At 44.3% G+C, this 18587-nt stretch overlaps 1 protein-coding gene across 9 annotated transcripts in view; it reads right to left on the bottom strand.

Annotated features, from left to right (window-relative positions):
- LOC118380753 (phospholipid-transporting ATPase IA-like) overlaps window positions 1-18587 on the bottom strand; it is a 196579-nt gene that overhangs the window by 79792 nt on the left and 98200 nt on the right. For 8 of the 9 annotated variants that reach the window (XM_052512691.1, XM_052512732.1, XM_052512711.1 and 5 more), the window contains 8 exons: window positions 18268-18337; window positions 17798-17925; window positions 17285-17396; window positions 15716-15881; window positions 12436-12563; window positions 12093-12170; window positions 11687-11775; window positions 7270-7314 (listed from right to left, as the gene is read on the bottom strand). In XM_052512691.1, the coding sequence (XP_052368651.1) occupies window positions 7270-7314; window positions 11687-11775; window positions 12093-12170; window positions 12436-12563; window positions 15716-15881; window positions 17285-17396; window positions 17798-17925; window positions 18268-18337 (816 nt within the window). The remainder of the gene's footprint in view (window positions 1-7269; window positions 7315-11686; window positions 11776-12092; window positions 12171-12435; window positions 12564-15715; window positions 15882-17284; window positions 17397-17797; window positions 17926-18267; window positions 18338-18587) is intronic. The other variant, XM_052512694.1, reaches the window with a different exon arrangement.

Here is an 18587-nt window from a genome sequence, read left to right on the forward strand (position 1 = left end):
GAATACGGTACATAAGATTGAAAAAGGTTCAGTAAAGGTTTTTAGATAACGTCAGCAGAAAGCCACACGATAAGACCAAGAAAAATGCAACTGGTCCTGTACATTGACAAAATATGTTTTTCTCAATAACACCCCAGAACAAAGACTATGAACATCTATTACACTTAGAAAAAAAAAAACATATGGTCTGGTCATAATCAAGAAATCTAATTGCAGCCAGGCTGTTGGCTACGGTGAGTGCAATATGATTGGATGCAAAACCCTGAAAGCATAGAAGTGACACGTCTTGTCAGGATGCCTTTTAGCATTGCTACCAAATCTTGGGTGAATAGACTCTAGGCAGACAACAGTGGTTTACTACCTTCGGCAGAAATCGATTGATGATTATGTGATAAATAGGAGACAATGGATCAGGTCGGGATTAACAGGAATGTACCATGGTTGCCATTAGCCACCATAATAAGTTACCTAAACCCAGGGGATGGATCGTTAAGGTTCTTAAGAGCCAAACAGCAATAGTCCTGTTAGTTCACCGCAAACAAATGTTGCTTTGGGAACGGGGGAGAAGGGAGAGAGCAATGCAATAAAACCAGGGCTGTGGAAGATGTGTTATACCGAGAATAGATGTGGTGGAGTAGAGGGAATCTATCATACTCAGGGGCCTGTATTAAAATATGGCATGCAGGGAGAAAGTAATTTATCCTGTTTCTCTCTCCTCCTGCCTGTCTAAGGAGGGATACAGAGAGACACAGGAGGGGCAGAACGCACCTCGCTTTATGGCTAATATTGTAGTGTTGAGTATGTGGTTCTCTCATTTAAATGCTGAATAGACTGGGCGCGCGAGCCATCACGTACATGTTGATTTTGTCCATCCACACCAGACGCGATCAGGACACGCAGGCTGAAATATCAAAACTAACTCTAAACCAACTATATTCATTTGGGGACAGGTCGAAACGCATGAAACATTCATGGCAATTTAGGTAGCTTGCTTGCTGTTGCTAGCTAATCTATAAGCCAAGTTAAAACACAATTACCTATAAACAGACATGACTATAACACACGTAGCTCATAAACGAAGACCTAAAGTAGCCCACACACCTAGGCCAGGACAGCAACAGTCGATTCTAGTTTTAATAGAATCCACACTGATTGTTGTGTAAGCCCTACTCCAGGGGTTGATAAAACATTTGTGCTAAAGGAACTCTGTTCAAGTTTTCCCACAAATAGGAAAAAGGGATGTGATCGTGCCTCAGTGTATGAAATGATTATTATTATCAAATACAAATCTCTTATTGGGCTGAGTTGTGGTCAATTTGCAATGTACAAATTATTATAATTCTGTTCCACCCACCTCCCCGGCCATCCACTCCTACAAAAATCGTTCTGCGGCTGAATGTAGTTGAATGTAGTGACTTGGGAAAATATTCAGACCCCTAGACTTTTTACAAATTTTTTTACGTTACAGCCTTATTCGAAAATTGATTAAATATTTTTTCCCCCCATCACTCTACACACAATACCCCATGCATGACCAATCAAAAACTATTTTAGATTTTTTTGCAAATGTATTAAAATAAAACTGAAATACCTTATTTACATAAGTATTCAGACCCTTTGCTATGAGACTCAAAATTGAGCTCAGGTGCATCCTGTTTCCATTGATTATCCTTGACATATTTCTACAACTTGAGAGTCCACCTGTGGTCAATTCAATAGATTGCCTTTCAAAATCATGTCCAAAGGCAAAGGCAAAGGCAAAGGCAAAGGCAAAGGCAAAGGCAAAGGCAAAGGCACACACACACACACACACACACACACACACACACACACACACACGTCTGAATCAAATGTTATTTGTCACATACACATGATCTGCAGATGTTAATGCGAGTGTAGCGAAATGCTTGTGCTTCTAGTTCCGACAATCTAGTAATGACCAATGAGTAATCTAACCTAACAATTCCAAAACTACTACCTTATACACACACAAGTGTAAAGGGATAAAGAATATGTACATAAAGATATATGAATGAGTGACGGTACAGAACGGCATAGGCAAGTGCAGTAGATGGTATCAAGTACAGTATATACATGAGATGAGTAGTGTAGGGTACGTAAACATTATATTAAGTGGCATTGTTTAAAGTGGCTAGTGAAACATTTTTACATCGATTTCCATTATTGAAGTCAGCTGGAGTTGAGTCAGTATGCCGGCAGCAGCCACTCAATGTTAGTGGTGGCTGTATAACAGTCTGATAGCCTTGAGATAGAAGCTGTTTTTCAGTCTCTCGGTCCCTGCTTTGATGCACCTGTACTGACCTCGCCTTCTGGATGATAGCGGGGTGAACAGGCAGTGGCTCGGGTGGTTGTTGTCCTTGATGATCTTTATGGCCTTCCTGTGACATTGAGTGGTGTAGGTGTCCTGGAGGGCAGGTAGTTTGCACCCGGTGATGCGTTGTGCAGACCTCACTACCCTCTGGAGAGCCTTATGGTTGTGGGCGGAGCAGTTGCCGTACCAGGCGGCGATACAGCCCGACAGGATGCTCTCGATTGTGCATCTGTGGAAGTTTGTGAGTGCTTTTGGTGACAAGCCAAATTTCTTCAGCCTCCTGAGGTTGAAGAGGAGCTGCTGCGCCTTCTTCACAACGCTGTCTGTGTGGACCAATTCAGTTTGTCCGTGATGTGTACGACGAGGAACTTAAAAGTTGCTACCCTCTCCACTACTGTCCCGTCGATGTGGATAGGGGGGTGCTCCCTCTGCTGTTTCCTGAAGTCCACGATCAACTCCTTTGTTTTGTTGACGTTGAGTGTGAGGTAATTTTCCTGACACCACACTCCGAGGGCCCTCACTGCCTCCCTGTAGGCAGTCTCGTCGTTGTTGGTTATCAAGCCTACCACTGTAGTGTCGTCCGCAAACTTGATGATTGAGTTGGAGGCGTGCATGGCCACGCAGTCATGGGTGAACAGGCAGTACAGGAGAGGGCTCAAAACGCACCCTTGTGGGGCCCCAGTGTTGAGGATCAGCGGGGTGAAGATGTTACCTACCCTCACCACCTGGGGGCGGCACGTCAGGAAGTCCAGTACCCAGTTGCACAGGGCGGGGTCGAGACCCAGGGTCTCGAGCTTGATAACTAGTTTGGAGGGTACTATGGTGTTAAATGCTGAGCTGTAGTTGATGAAAAGCATTCTCACATAGGTATTCCTCTTGTCCAAATGGGTTAGGGCAGTGTGGTTGCGTCTTCTGTGGACCTATTGGGGCGGTAAGCAAATTGGAGTGGGTCTAGGGTGTCAGGTAGGGTGGAGGTAATATGCTCCTTCACTAGTCTCTCAAAGCACTTCATGATGACGGAAGTGAGTCATTGAGCTCAGTTACCTTAGCTTTCTTGGGAACAGAAACAATGGTGGCCCTCTTGAAGCATGTGGGAACAGCAGACTGGGATAAGGATTGATTGAATATGTCCGTAAACACACCCGCCAGCTGGTCTGCGCATGCTCTGGGGACGCAGCTGGAGATGCCGTCTGGGCCTGCAGCCTTGCGAGGGTTAACACGTTTAAATGTTTTACTCACATCGGCTGCAGTGAAGGAGAGTCCGCAGGTTTTGGTTGTGGGCCGTGTCAGTGGCACTGTATTGTCCTCAAGGCGAGCAAAGAAGTTATTTAGTCTGTCTGGGAGCCAGACATCCTGGTCCGCGACGGGGCTCGTTTTCTTTTTGTAATCCGTGATTGGCTGTAGACCCTGCCACATACCTCGTGTCTGCGCCGTTGAATTGCAACTCTACTTTGTCTCTACACTGACGCTTAGCTTGTTTGATTGAATTGCGGAGGGAATAGCTACAGTGTTTTTATTCGGTCATGTTTCCAGTTACCTTGCCCTGGTTAAAAGAGGTGGTTCGCGCTTTCAGTTTTGCACGAATGCTGCCATCAATCCACGGTTTCTGGTTTGGGAATGTTTTAATAGACACCGTGGGTACGACATCACCGATGCATTTTCTAATGAACTCGCTCACCGAATTAGCGTATTCGTCAATGTTGTTGTTGGACGCAATGTGTAACATATCCCAATCCACGTGATCGAAGCAGTCTTGAAGCGTGGAATCAGATTGGTCGGACCAGCGTTGAACAGACCTGAGCGCGGGAGCTTCCTGTTTTAGTTTCTGTCTGTAGGCTGGAAGCAACAAAATAGAGTCGTGGTCAGCTTTTCTGAAAGGAGGGCGGGGGAGGGCCTTCTATTCATCGCAGAAGTTATAATAACAATGATCCAGGGTTTTACCAGCCCTGGTTGCACAATCGATATGCTGATAGAATTTGGGGAGTCTTTTTTTCAGATTAGCCTTGTTAACATCACCAGCTACAATGAATGCAGCCTCAGGATGTGGTTTCCAGTTTACATAGAGTCAAATAAAGTTTGTTCAGGGCCATCGATGTGTCTGCTTGGGGGGGGGGGAATATATTCGACTGTGATTATAATCGAAGAGAATTCCCTTTGCAGATAATGCGGTCGACATTTGATCGTGAGGAATTCTAAGTCAGGTGAACAGAAGAACTTGAGCTCCTGTATGGTGTTTTGATCACACCACGTCTCGTTAATCATAAGGCATACCCTCCCGCCCCTCTTCTTACCAGAAAGATGGTTGTTTCTGTCGGCATGATGCGTGAAGAAATCAGCTGGCTGCACCGACTCCGATAGCGTCTCTCGAGTGAGCCATGTTTCAGTGAAGCAAAGAACGTTACAGTCTCTTATGTCTCTCTGGTATCTCTCTCAGCTCGCTTGTAGTTTGCCAAGAGGCACCTATAAAAAGGACTCTCAGACGATGAGAAACTAGATTCTCTGGTCTGATGAACCCAAAATTCAACTCTTTGGCCTGAATGCCAAGCATCACGCCTGGAAGAAACCTGGCACCATCCCTACGGTGAAGAATTGTGGTGGTAGCATCATGCTATAGGGATGTTTTACAGTAGCAGGGACTTGGAGACTCGTCAGGAGAGGGAAAAATGAACGAAGCAAAGTACAGAGAGATCCTTTATGAAAACCTTCCAACAGGACAACAAGCCTAAGCACACAGCGAAGACAACGCAGGAGTGGCTTCGGGACAAGTCTCTGAATGTCCTTGAGTGGCCCAGCCAGACCCCGGACTTGAACCCGATCAAACATCTCTGGAGAGACCTGAAAATAGCTGCCCATAGAGCTTAAGAGGATCTGCAGAGAAGACTGGGAGAAACTCCCCAAATACAGGTGTGCCAAGCTTGTAACTTCAACAAAGTACTGAGTAAATGGTCTGAATACTGTAAATGTGATATCATTTTTTAATGATATTTTGTCATTATGGGGTATTGCGTGTAGACTGATAAGGGGGGGAACAATGTAATCCATTTTAGAATAAGGCTGTAACGTAACAAAATGTGGAAAACGTCAAGGGGTCTGAATACTTTCTTAATGCACTGTATATAGAAATGGAGCACTGAGGCAGTGAACAGAAAACTAAGCCCTTTGCCGAGAGTGACAAAGCAGTGGCATCACCGCCGCCCGAGTCCATCGGCTTGATGTGATTTCTGAGGTTAAAGCTGATCGTGAAGGATGGTCTGTTATTGATTACCTTCTACAGCCCAGCAGTGATCCATCCTGTCACTATAGGAACAAGAGCACTGGTTGTTCACACTCTGCATCTCTGGCCTCCTTACTAACTCAACAACAGCTCTGTTACAGCACATTTTGTTTCTGTCACCAAGAAGCAACAGATGGGTCAATATCCAAAATGGCCGGTGTGTTAACAGTTTCTCGGGACGGAATGGATTTTTCTTGGTGCTGAATGGGTCCAGAATTTCTTGGCCGCAACTGACAATGTTACAGGACAATTGCTCCCATCTGGCTCTAAGGACCATGAAAAAGAGCGCCAAATTATATGGTTTCCCACAGAGACAGTAAGGAATGTGTCTGTAAAGCTCATACCACAGATGGTCTAGAGATTGAAGAAGGGCAGCAGGCAGGCTGGAGTTTCATTTCCTTCTTCTCCAAAGAGGCTCACCTCATCTTTCCATGTTGTACACTCTAGGCACCGCCATATACTTATCAAGTCCCACAATCTGTGTCTTGCAAAATTATACTCCCATTGAATGACTGGGACTAATACAGGCTTTCTTTATTATCCAATGGTCTGCACCTCATCAACCATTTGGGTTGGCGTTTCAGCGTTTTCAGAGAGCGCACTGCCTCTAATAACAAAATAAAAACAATGGAAGCAGCACCCGACCCACCAGGACTGGGATTGTTTTTAGGATTGCAGATGTATTACACGTGGGATGATTGATGTCCCCGGCATAGGCCTAAGTGAGTTTGAGGTAGTATACTTGAGGAATGGAATAATCCAATGAGATTTCACACTGAGCAGCCTGGCAAGAGAAGTGTATTTTTTATTAAGTGTATATCAGTGAGCAGATATTCTTTCAGGAAGGAGGGAGAACAATTCTTGCAGTCTGGTAGTATCTATTATTCATGACTATGGCAAAGAAGAAGATTACTTTTAGAAGAAGAAGAGTACTTTTAATAAATATCTGCCTCTGTTTTGTGTTGGTATCTGTCCGTATGTTCGCTAAGTTACCTCATATTAATGTGCTAAATTCACGCTGGTTGCTTCAAAGACAAAGGCAGTAAAAAAAAAAAAGGCATGCTTTCACACAAGGTTTGAAACTGACTACAGCCACGTCCGTCTCCCCAGCAGCCTGCGAGGCACCACATTTGGCATCAACAAAAAGGCCAAATTCTCCCATGCAAAATGGATGAGACACATCCATGCTGTGAATTACAACACCCTGCAGCAGATGGATCACAGGAGTGTGTGTGTGTGTGTTGCCTGGGTCTCAACCGCTAGATTAATTCAAATGGGGAAAAGGGAGTTTGTGCCGCAATAGTCATCGTCACAGTATAATAAGTAGAGAAATGCTTCACAACATGCCAAGCAGACTGCACTGTGTCGCATTTCCAGACGTCTATTGTAAGCTATAACACTGTATACTGTACAGTAGCTGAGAACCCATAATCCTTTAACTGATAACTCATTTCCATGCAGATTCTGTTTTTTTACTCTAACACCTGCAGAAAACATTATCTTGGTGCCATACAGCACAATGCCCCAAGTCAGTGTATCAAAACACAGCAAAAAAACAGATGCACAGTGAATTATTTCCAAAGTACTACACCCACAATGCAACACTATACATCACAGAAGCAAGAGAGCAGTAGCACACAGAACACCACCACAGCAATCTTACCAGTCATCCTCAGCAAAACTACCATCCTCAGCCTCGGGTATGTGACTGTTGAGAGAAAATCATGTTGCAGAATACTGTACAGTCAACCATGTTCTGTTAACATGCAGACAATGAAAAAATTACATTGACTGGTTGGTTATCCAAAGGTGTTGGGTTAATTTGGAGATATTAAAGGGAGATTGTTGAGATAGGGCTAGTATCTCACATGAGGGTAGATCGCTGGGATAGTGGTTAGTGATGAGGATCTGTTCCAATGGAAGTGACTGACCATCTTTATAATAGCGGACTGCTAACAAAGCAGCAGAAGCTTAGGTAAGTTTTAATACTCCACTTGTCCACTCCAGTTGTCTTTGGTCAGCCGAGCGAGAGGACAGCTGGGTTAGGCCTCTCAGCCCCACATCCTGTCTGTCTGTGTGTGTGTCTGTCTGTGTCTCAAGGGCTGCCAAGTGTTCCCCACTGGGAACTCCAAATGTGGTCACTGCGTACACTGCTCCAAGACGAGAGTGGCAAATTATTTTCACATCTCCACTCTGGCAAACTAATTACGGTCCAGGCTTTTGTTAATTGTACATGGGAGGATTTAAGTTGACCGGACACTGTCCCACTATCTAGATGACAAGAGAACATTGTGGCTTGGCCACTTTGACTGGCCCAAATAAGACTGAGGCTGGGAATTAATTCACTATTCTGAGCTTTGTATTCTCCACAACACCCATTCAAATACATTGTGAATGGACAAAGTACACAATACGCATGCTTAGGTCTTTTCACAGATCTAACTCCCGTTACCGGACATGCCTGATGCTATGTTCAAGTTAACCACATACACAACTCTTGAATGCTATTACTTCTCAGGTGTGTCAAAGAAAGGTCTGAAATCAGCTTACCCTCCCTCAATTCCTAACATTCACCATAAGGGTTGACCTTGGATCAGTGACTAGAAGACTCCTAAAAGACAAGCACACATCTCTTGCTACTATATGTCTCTAAGAGCACTAGTGTGCAGCTGAATTCATTAATGTCTTCACGCATAGGGATGGCTATATTAATTACTGCTCTAGTTAATTAGTCTTTGAGGAGGACGACGTGGTGGAGTGGATGTGGGTTGGCGTCCCCCTTTGGGTTGTGCCGTGGCGGAGTTCTTTGTGGGCTATACTCGGCCTTGTCTCAGGATGGTAAGTTGGTGGTTGAAGATATCCCTCTTGTGGTGTGGGGGCTGTGCTTTGGCAAAGTGGGTGGGGTTATATCCTGCCTGTTTGACCCTGTCCGGGGGTATCATCGGATGGGGCCACAGTGTCTTCTGACCCCTCCTGTCTCAGCCTCCAGTATTTATGCTGCAGTAGTTTATGGGGGGATAGGGTTAGTCTGTTATATCTGGAGAGATTTCTTCCGTCTTATCCGGTGTCCTGTGTGAATTTAAGTATGCTCTCTAACTCTCTCCTCTCTTTTTCTCTTTCTTTCTCTCGGAGGACCTGAGCCCTAGGACCATGCCTCAGGACGACCTGGCATGACTCCTTGCTGTCCACAGTCCACCTGGCCGTGCTGCTGCTCCAGTTTCAACTGTTCTGCCTGCGACTATGGAACACTGACCTGTTCACCGGACGTGCTACCTGTCCCAGTCCTGCTGTTTTCAACTTTCTAGAGACAGCAGGAGCAGTAGAGATACTCTGAATGATTGGCTACGAAAAGCCAGCTCACATTTACTCCTGAGGTGCTGACCTGTTGCACCCTCAACAACTAATGTGATTATTATTATTTGACCATGCTGGTCATCTATGAATGATAGATGCCACTCCCGTGCTTCAAGGTTGGGATGATGTTCTTCGTCTTGCAAGCATCACCCATTTTCCTCCAAACATAACAATGGTCACTATGGCCCAACTGTTCTATTTTTGTTTCATCAGACCAGAGGACATTTCTCAAAAAAGTATGATCTTTGTCCCCATGTGCGGTTGCAAACCTTAGTCTGGCTTTTTTTTATGGCGGTTCTCGAGCAGTGGCTGCTTCCTTGCTGAGCGGCCTTTCAGGTTATGTCAATATAGGACTCGTTTTAATGTGGATATAGATACTTTTGTATCAGTTTCCTCCAGCATCTTCACAAGGTCCTTTGCTGCTGTTCTGGGATTGATTTGCACTTTTCGCACCAAAGTACGTTCATCTCTAGGAGATAGAATGCATCTCCTTCCTGAGCGGTATGACGGCTGCGTGGTCCCATGGTGTTTATACTTGCATACTATTATTTGTACAGATGAACGTGGTACCTTCAGGCATTTGGAAATTGCTCCCAAGGATGAACCAGACTTGTGGAGGTCTACAATTTCTTTTCTGAGGTCTTGGATGATTTCTTTCGATTTTCCCATGATGTCAAGCAAAGAGGCCCTGAGTTTGAACGTAGGCCTTGAAATACATCCACAGGTACACCTCCAATAGACTCAAATGTCAATTAGTCAAAAGCCATCACATCATTTTCTGGAATTTTCCAAGTTGTTTAAAGGCACAGTCAACTTCGTGGATGTAAACTTCTGACCCACTGGAAATGTGATACAGTGAATGATAAGTTAAATAATCTGTCTGTAAACAATTGTTGGAAAAATGACTTGTGTCATGCACAAAGTAGATGTCATAAACGACTTGACAAAACTATAGTTTGTTAACAAGAAATTTGTGGAGTGGTTGAAAAACAAGTTTTAATGACTCCAACCTAAGTGTATGTAAACTTCCGACTTTCCAGCTATAGGCCTACAATGGCAGACAGCTTCCTAAACCTGATCCTATATGTTTGTATGGTCATGACAAATTACCATAGGAGTTGGCAAGACAGCCCGAGAAGATCCAGGACTAGGCAAAGACCTTATGTCACTGTAGTAGAGCCCCTTTCTCCATGATGGTCCCCAGAAAATCAATGGTTAAAGGAAACCGTAAGAGAATTTAAATGTGATTATGACTGACATGTGGTTAAATGGGTAGATTACAGCAGAGATGGTTACACAGCTATGCTTTGATCACATTCTAACGTATCAATTTCCCCCACTCGATTTGGGGATACATGTCAGAAACCTGCTGCAATGTGTTTATGGCATGCTTCTCTAGCTTTGAAAAGAAGGAGAAAGTGATATTCTCGAACACTCCACAAACAAATCTAATGGTTCTTTGATTGATGTGCTTATTCCCCTCCTTGCACCTGAACCTTGGCTGGAAAGGAAGGCGTGGCAATGTGAACCTTGGCCGGAAAGGAAGGCGTGGCAACGTGAACCTTGGCCGGAAAGGAAGGCGTGGCAACGTGAACCTTGGCCGGAAAGGAAGGCGTGGCAACGTGAACCTTGGCCGGAAAGGAAGGCGTGGCAACGTGAACCTTGGCTGGAAAGGAAGGCGTGGCAACGTGAACCTTGGCTGGAAAGGAAGGCGTGGCAACGTGAACCTTGGCTGGAAAGGAAGGCGTGGCAACGTGAACCTTGGCTGGAAAGGAAGGCGCGGCAACGTGAACCTTGGCTGGAAAGGAAGGCGTGGCAACGTGAACCTTGGCTGGAAAGGAAGGCGCGGCAACGTGAACCTTGGCTGGAAAGGAAGGCGCGGCAACGTGAACCTTGGCTGGAAAGGAAGGCGCGGCAACGTGAACCTTGGCTGGAATAGGATGCCATTTGGGATGCACACACAGTTCCCTGGGAGCTTCTTAGCTGCCTGTATCACATTAAGCAATGTGTCATTTTCAAATTGCAGAAAGGAACTGATAGCATATTCACAGAATAAATGCATTATGAACTAACAGGACAACCCGCTCCCTCAGTGTAAGACCATCAAATAAAAACACGGGCTGAGATTAAAGCGCTCTGTTACAACATTACATTAGTTTTTGAAGACTCAACTAACTATACAGTCTAGGCTATCCCAGAGGTAGTATACTCTGAACAGCCTTACTGAACAGCTGTGAGCAGTTGAGTATACCACAGCTGATCTGATGGGTAAAGGCCCCTAGCATCTATTACAACCACAATAAGCACTGCATTAATTCCTGGTCAGCGCTCCAATACAGAGCTAAGCCACAACATGGAAGCTCTACCCACCATCATCACACTCATGAAAAAAAAAAACATTTTAAAAGAGACGGACACTTCTCACAACTGTACCTGGGGGGGGGTCCATGAGACAGTAGCAAAAAAAAAAAAAGCCTTTGCGTGCAAACAGTATGCCGTGTTATTTATAGTCTGAGTCGAAGAGTGGAACGCACTGATGCAACTGCTAATGAGGCGGCTGGGGACAGGACAAGGAGTGCCAGATGTACAGCTGTATACCACAGTACACACTTCACTTAATGAAGGTGATTGGGAGAGAGGAGGGAGGAAGGAGAGAGGAGTGGTAGAGGGAGAGAGAAGTGATAGAGGGAGGTAAACAAGCGAGGGGGAGTGGAGGCAAATCTTACCCGTAGGCCACGCCGGCGACGGTGCACTTCTTGAACTGCATCACGTTGCAGGTCAGAGTCCCCGTCTTGTCGGAGAAGATGTATTTCACCTGTGACAAGAGCGAGACAGCTAATCACTGCTCAGTGTCGATCGGAGACAGCCAATCATTGCTTAGTGTCGACCTGCGGCACACCAGCAACAGGAACGTTGAGCCAAGTGGCGCTCCGTTTAAATCATTAATGGAATAAGATCAGACTGCACAAACAGTCAAATGGTAACCAACACCAATTCATGGGTGACTAGAATACATTTTTTGTCAACGTTGGAAACAAATGTGTATTTGCTGCAACTACTATGTGCAGGGGAAGGTGGATATAATTCATGAATTAAATATAATTCATAAAAATGTTGAACAAGCAGCATTACCTGTCCTAGTTCTTCATTCAGGTTGGAAGTGCGAGCCACGGCTGGGGTGTTAGTGGGCTCATAGAGCATGTCTGTATCCTGAAATAATCATATAGAATGTTGAGACAACAACTTCAAACATTTAAACTTTGACATCAAGTGACTAGACAGTCAGAGACCTGTGTGCCATGCACAAAAGACTTGAATTGGGGTCAGAGCTATATGAGACATTAACAGTGTTGGGGGTCAATTACATTTCAAATCAGGAAGTAAACTGAATTGACTGAATTAACAATACATGTAATTGACCCCCAACCCCAGTCAATGATAACTACGGGGCTCAAAATCCTGTGTCTTCTCTCACCCAGTTGATGAAGAAGGCCTGTGTGAACTTGATGACCTCCAGAGTCACCAGTAGACTGATGGGGATCAGGTTGTTGAAGAGAATGATGAAGGTGAGGAAGTTGAGGCCAAAGTTTGCGGCACCACCATCTGTCAGGGGGACGGCAAGATTCGGGGGGAGAGGAACAATAGACCAGATTTTTCGTCAGCATTGAATCCCACCCAACACCATCGGGAAAAAGCCCAGTTCCCAGAGTTCTAATGCTCAACGTTTTCACAACGCAGTGTATGCCTTGTACAACGTTGTATCAATGTTGTGCATTAGGTGAGATTTAATACCCATCTCTTCCACCCCACCTCATCCTCTCGCCACTGAAATTGATATTCACTCCAATTAAGGTCCCATAATTCTGGCTACAGAAATGGGACTGATCTAGAGTAGAATAATTTGTCATATAGCAGCAGCCTTGGCATCCAGCATGATCCAGGCAATGAATTCCACAACGCACTGTGAGGAATTATGGATTCTCTTTCACCCGGTCCATGATGAAACAAACAAAAAGGAGACATACAACCCCCACTGTCAGAGTAGTGGCTCACACAAAAACATGAGTGATGTGAATTACCTTTCCTCAGCTTGCAGGAGTCGCAAGAGAAACTTTCCTCAACCAAAGCGTTTCCCTTTAGATTAGCAGTTGCGAGGAGCCCTTTTCCCCACAACAGAATGATTTAAAGATGAAATCATAAAAAAGATGGGGTTCAAAATGGAAGCTACTGCTATTGGAACGACAGCACACAGAGAGGAGAGGAGGGAGGGCTTGCCAGAGGTGGGGTGGAAGACAAACGAGTTTGATGTCTCAAGACAAAAGGAGAGGGATTCAGTCCAAAGCACATTCCTGTCCCAACCAACAACGAGTGTAAAAGAGCAGAATGGATTTAGAGATCAACATTGAGCAGTGTGATTGGCCTGTAAGTAACTATTTGTGTAGTTTGTGAGGTCACCTTGTTACACATGAACTGGTATATTCTCAGAGGGGTAAATAAGGTTGGGATCAGATTAAAATTGCAGCCATGAGCAAGTCAATCACAACAAACCAAGACATGCACCATCCACCCCTATATCTCCTTATGTCTGACTCTTGCTGTGATACATTGGAGTAAAATTCAGGTAATACGTGTTTTTGCGTCAGTATTTTCTTGTATTTCAGAGCATGCGTATCCAAAAGTAAAACCAGCCCATCTCCTCGACTATAACTTTCTACTATGGTAGAGCAAAGAGCAGCCACAACCGTCAGCTAACTTTTAAGGGACAGCGAAAACCCACACTGCGCAAAGATGAGTTAACGGCTGAAGTGCGGGGTAAGCTGTTTAAGCAGTGGGCATTCAGCAGAAACCGAAAAAATCCGGGAAAACCAGCAACCTGCTTTTTAGTGGATGGGGATTTAACCGAAAGGTATGTGTAGCAGGTGGTGTGAACGTATAACAAATGGCCGGAAGTTATTTTCAAATCTTCATCTGCATAAAGGCTGTTAAGACCTAAAGACTGGGAACCATGCCAGTTTGGATGTCAGCAGTGTAGGCTGCGTCAATGTCAAGTTAATTATTTATTGCGTATACATAAACGTGCCCTTTTTGACATAACTTACAGTGTGTGGTTTGATGTGTGGTGATCCAGCTTCTCTCCCCACTGACCAGCATGCACTGCCAGTCCATTCATCTTGACATTGTGCTCTCCATTTGACTACAGATTGTGTTGACATGTCTCAATGTGCAATTACAGTCAAGTAATTTGGGTAAGCAGTATGTAAATGCTAGTGAAAGTTAATATGATTTGATGAATTCACCACCTCTCTCTTTTGACACAAGTCGGAAAAATCTTCAGTGGACTGAGTCCCTCTCTCCCTAAAAGGAACAGTCAGTCTCAAGATGGACGCTTGCTTTATGACTCACATCACCCTCATTTGTACACCACTCTCTGCTCCACCCCATAGGATGGGGTCTGTTAGGTGGGAGTTTCAAAGCTACAAACAATAGCAGTGAAACCCTGGAGATCGAGCCAATCAAATTTTCTGAGACTGAGGGGAGAGTAGGTCATAAAACAAGCATGAAATTGACAACCTCTCCTAACACAGGCCTAGTTGAATATAGAGTAATGACTGTAGTGAGACGTTAATCAGTTTGCAAAACGAGGCTCACAGACTCATTGGAAAAGAAGGCCATCTTTAACAATGGGGGAAAAAAATACTAAAGCCCTTTTCAAGTAGCCACAGAGGTGATCTAACCTTCATTCTACTACTGAGGCTGTAAGGTTCTATTACCTGTCGCTTTTATTCTTTCAATAGTAGTTAGTCTAACACCGGCTTTAATTGAAAAACATGTCTCAAGAGTGGATGTTAAAATCTCTCTTGTGCTGAAATAGGTTTGGAATCACTCCTTCTCTCTCTGTTTTGCTTTATAAAGAATAAACACTGGCATCAGAGGGAGGAAGAGAAAGAGGGAGAGAGGCATTTAGAAAATGTCACTGGTAACCTCTGGGTTGTACTGCAGCATCTATGTTCAGCTACACGTAGAATAATCCTGCCTAACAAGAGCTTCCTGAGCGCAATCTTATCTCTTGCTCTCACAGGACAAAAGTGAAGCAGAAGTTAAGTTTCTTGACTCATGGTCCATTTGTGGTAAAAAAAAGGCACAAAAAAAAGAGGGGTCTGGATCTGAGGCCAAGGTTTGTAAAGAGTTTAACGCATCACACACGAATGGAGGAGAAAGGGGGAAACACTGTGTGGAACAGGCACTAAAAGGAACTAAAGAGTAGAGCATAAGAGCTGGAGGGGTAAACCTAGCGTTGGATCCCTGGCCTGTGCTGTCCATGGCAAGGGGGCCCTTACAAAATACGACAACCATATAGTGGGGGCTTAGCATAGGCAGAGCTTCAGTTAGGGTGTTAGTATGGAAGGGTCATTCACGGATTGGCCAAGGCTTTTAAATGGTTGTTACCTGGAGCTGTTAAAAAACAACAAAGAAAAACAAAGAACCAAAACAGAACATTAGAAATGAACCAAAATGTACAGCAGCGCACTGATATTCAACCATTCCTTTCATTCACATCACGTCTATGCATGTCACAATCAGTTATGTTTACATGGGAATACCATCAATCCCCATCGCCACATATTTGACTTGTGTTGCAAATACATACTTTAACAGAGGCAAAGTAAAAGAAACAATGACACAGCGACATCAACAAAACATAACTCAAAAAGCAGACACAATATGTGGACTATATCTTGCGTTGGTGCTCTTACAGTTCAAGTCCATGTACCAGGCTGCATTGCCGTACTGGTACTTCCAGATGGTCTGTCCGATTGAACAAACCAGAGAGATGGCCAGTAGACAGCCGAACAGCAGTAGAATCTGGAAGTTTGTGATGCGCTCCACATTGGACAGCTTCAGAGGCGGCCGTGTGGAATTCTGGACAAAAAGGTAACAGACATAATAGAAGTTATAATACAAAACCCCCCAAAAAATGACTGATACAGTGCCTTGCGAAAGTATTCGTCCCACTTGAACTTTGCGACCTTTTGCCACATTTCAGGCTTCAAACAAAGATATAAAACTGTATTTTTTTGTGAAGAATCAATAACAAGTGGGACACAATCATGACGTGGAACGACATTTATTGGATATTTCAAACTTTTTTATCTATCTACCAAGACCTGGCCGTCCCTCTAAACTTTCAGCTCATACAAGGAAAAGACTGATCAGAGATGCAGCCAAGAGGCTCATGATCACTCTGGATGAACTGCAGAGATCTACAGCTGAGGTGGGAGACTCTGTCCATAGGACAACAATCAGTCGTATATTGCACAAATCTGGCCTTTATGGAATAGTGGCAAGAAGAAAGCCATTTCTTAAAGATATCTATAAAAAGTGTTGTTTAAAGTTTGCCACAAGCCACCTGGGAGACACACCAAACATGTGGAAGAAGATGCTCTGGTCAGATGAAACCAAAATTGAACTTTTTGGCAACAATGCAAAACGTTATGTTTGGCGTAAAAGCAACACAGCTCATCACCCTGAACACACCATCCCCACTGTCAAACATGGTGGTGGCAGCATCATGGTTTGGGCCTGCTTTTCTTCAGCAGGGACAGGGAAGATAGTTAAAATTGATGGGAAGATGGATGGAGCCAAATACAGGACCATTCTGGAAGAAAACCTGACGGAGTCTGCAAAAGACCTGAGACTGGGACGGAGATTTGTCTTCCAACAAGACAATGATCCAAAACATAAAGCAAAATCTACAATGGAATGGTTCAAAAATAAACATATCCAGGTGTTAGAATGGCCAAGTCAAAGTCCAGACCTGAATCCAATCGAGAATCTGTGGAAAGAACTGAAAACTGCTGTTCACAAATGCTCTCCATCCAACCTCACTGAGCTCGAGCTGTTTTGCAAGGAGGAATGGGAAAAAAATTCAGTCTCTCGATGTGCAAAACTGATAGAGACATACCCCAAGCGACTTACAGCTGTAATCGCAGCAAAAGGTGGCGCTACAAAGTATTAACTTAAGGGGGCTGAATAATTTTGCACGCCCAATTTTGCAGTGTTTGATTTGTTAAAAAAGTTTGAAATATCCAATAAATGTCGTTCCACTTCATGATTGTGTCCCACTTGTTGTTGATTCTTCACAAAAAAATACAGTTTTACATCTTTATGTTTGAAGCCTGAAATGTGGCAAAAGGTCGCAAAGTTCAAGGGGGCCGAATACTTTCGCAAAGCACTGTATGTGGGTTTCTTATAAACCTAAGTGGCTCTGGATAAGAATGTCCTCTAAATGACAAATGTACATGTGGACCAGCAGAGGGCTTCACCTGCATGAGCTTGGTGTCGTGCCCAGTGTAGACCACGACGCCATGGACCCACTGGGTGTTCCTCAGCTGGGCACCTCGCAGCAGAATCTGGTCCGGACCCAGAGGCATGGTGCTGGAGTCACAAGCAGAAATGTCCATGAGTCTCCAGGATAGGCATAGTGTGGAGGAGCTTGTGAAATTATGGAACTCAAATCCAACTTTGAACTTTTACTGCTATAGTGATACTGTCACTGAGTACGGAGGGAACAGAAGTCCTCACTTCTTCCAGTTCAGGGACTTTGTTCTACCTCAGGATTAAGATGCAAGTCTGTATTTCAGATGACTGACACCATGTTCGTTATTACTATGGATTGGCAAAGCACCCCAAACAAACACAAACTAACACTAAGCAGGTGCTTCTAATCTTCTCTTCACTTCATAGAAACATTAAATTAGCCACAAACCCACACAATTCACTGTGCTGGAAAAGCTGCTAGCTGGTTGAAAAGGGAAGAGCGGTGTGTTGTGTCCCACCTGTGTCCGTCCAGACGGATGTTCCCCACAAACTCATAGAGATGGCGGTTGGGGCTCTCGCACTCCATGCGCCCAGAGAGACGCATCAGGCTGTCAATGTCCTTGATCTCCGAGGTGATTTGTAGTCCCTTTGTGTGCAAACACACACACACACACACACACACACACACACACACACACACACACGCACACACACACACACACACACACACATTCCGATTCTATTTCAATTAAGTCAATAAAGGGGATAGCCTATATTGAGAAAACACTTCACTTTCATAATGGACTGAGCTAAAATTGGTTAATGTTGTTTCTGAAATATCAGAAAAAATATCAGAACATCTTATCTGGGGAAACTCCTGGAAGGCTGACCAAAAGTCATCCCTGGCTGAGTTTCAGTTCAATACTTCCAAGTTGCCTATTTCCCAGGAGATGGAGTAAACGAAAATGTAGGAGAGAGAAATAATCACCTGTCGGATTTTGAGGTTTGTTTCTCCATCCAAGTTTGACGTCTCAATGTAGCACATGCCTTGGGGCTCACTTGTTTAAAAAGGGGACGCAAAAAAGCATCAAATTGAACATCGGACCTGGAGAACTTAAGATAAAAGTTAATTTTATATAATAATGAAAACACTCATTCATCTATTTAATAATGATGTTTTATAGAAATAGGGAGGTGGGACTCCAACAAACAAAGACTGCAAAGTTTTCTGATACCAAGTTGTTTTGAACTAATACAGCCAAACATTTTATGACAGTCCCAAGTCCTGGAAAAGCAGCACAGGCAAGG

The sequence above is a fragment of the Oncorhynchus keta genome, chromosome 4, assembly GCF_023373465.1.
Source record: "Oncorhynchus keta strain PuntledgeMale-10-30-2019 chromosome 4, Oket_V2, whole genome shotgun sequence".
Taxonomy (NCBI): Eukaryota; Metazoa; Chordata; class Actinopteri; order Salmoniformes; family Salmonidae; genus Oncorhynchus; species Oncorhynchus keta.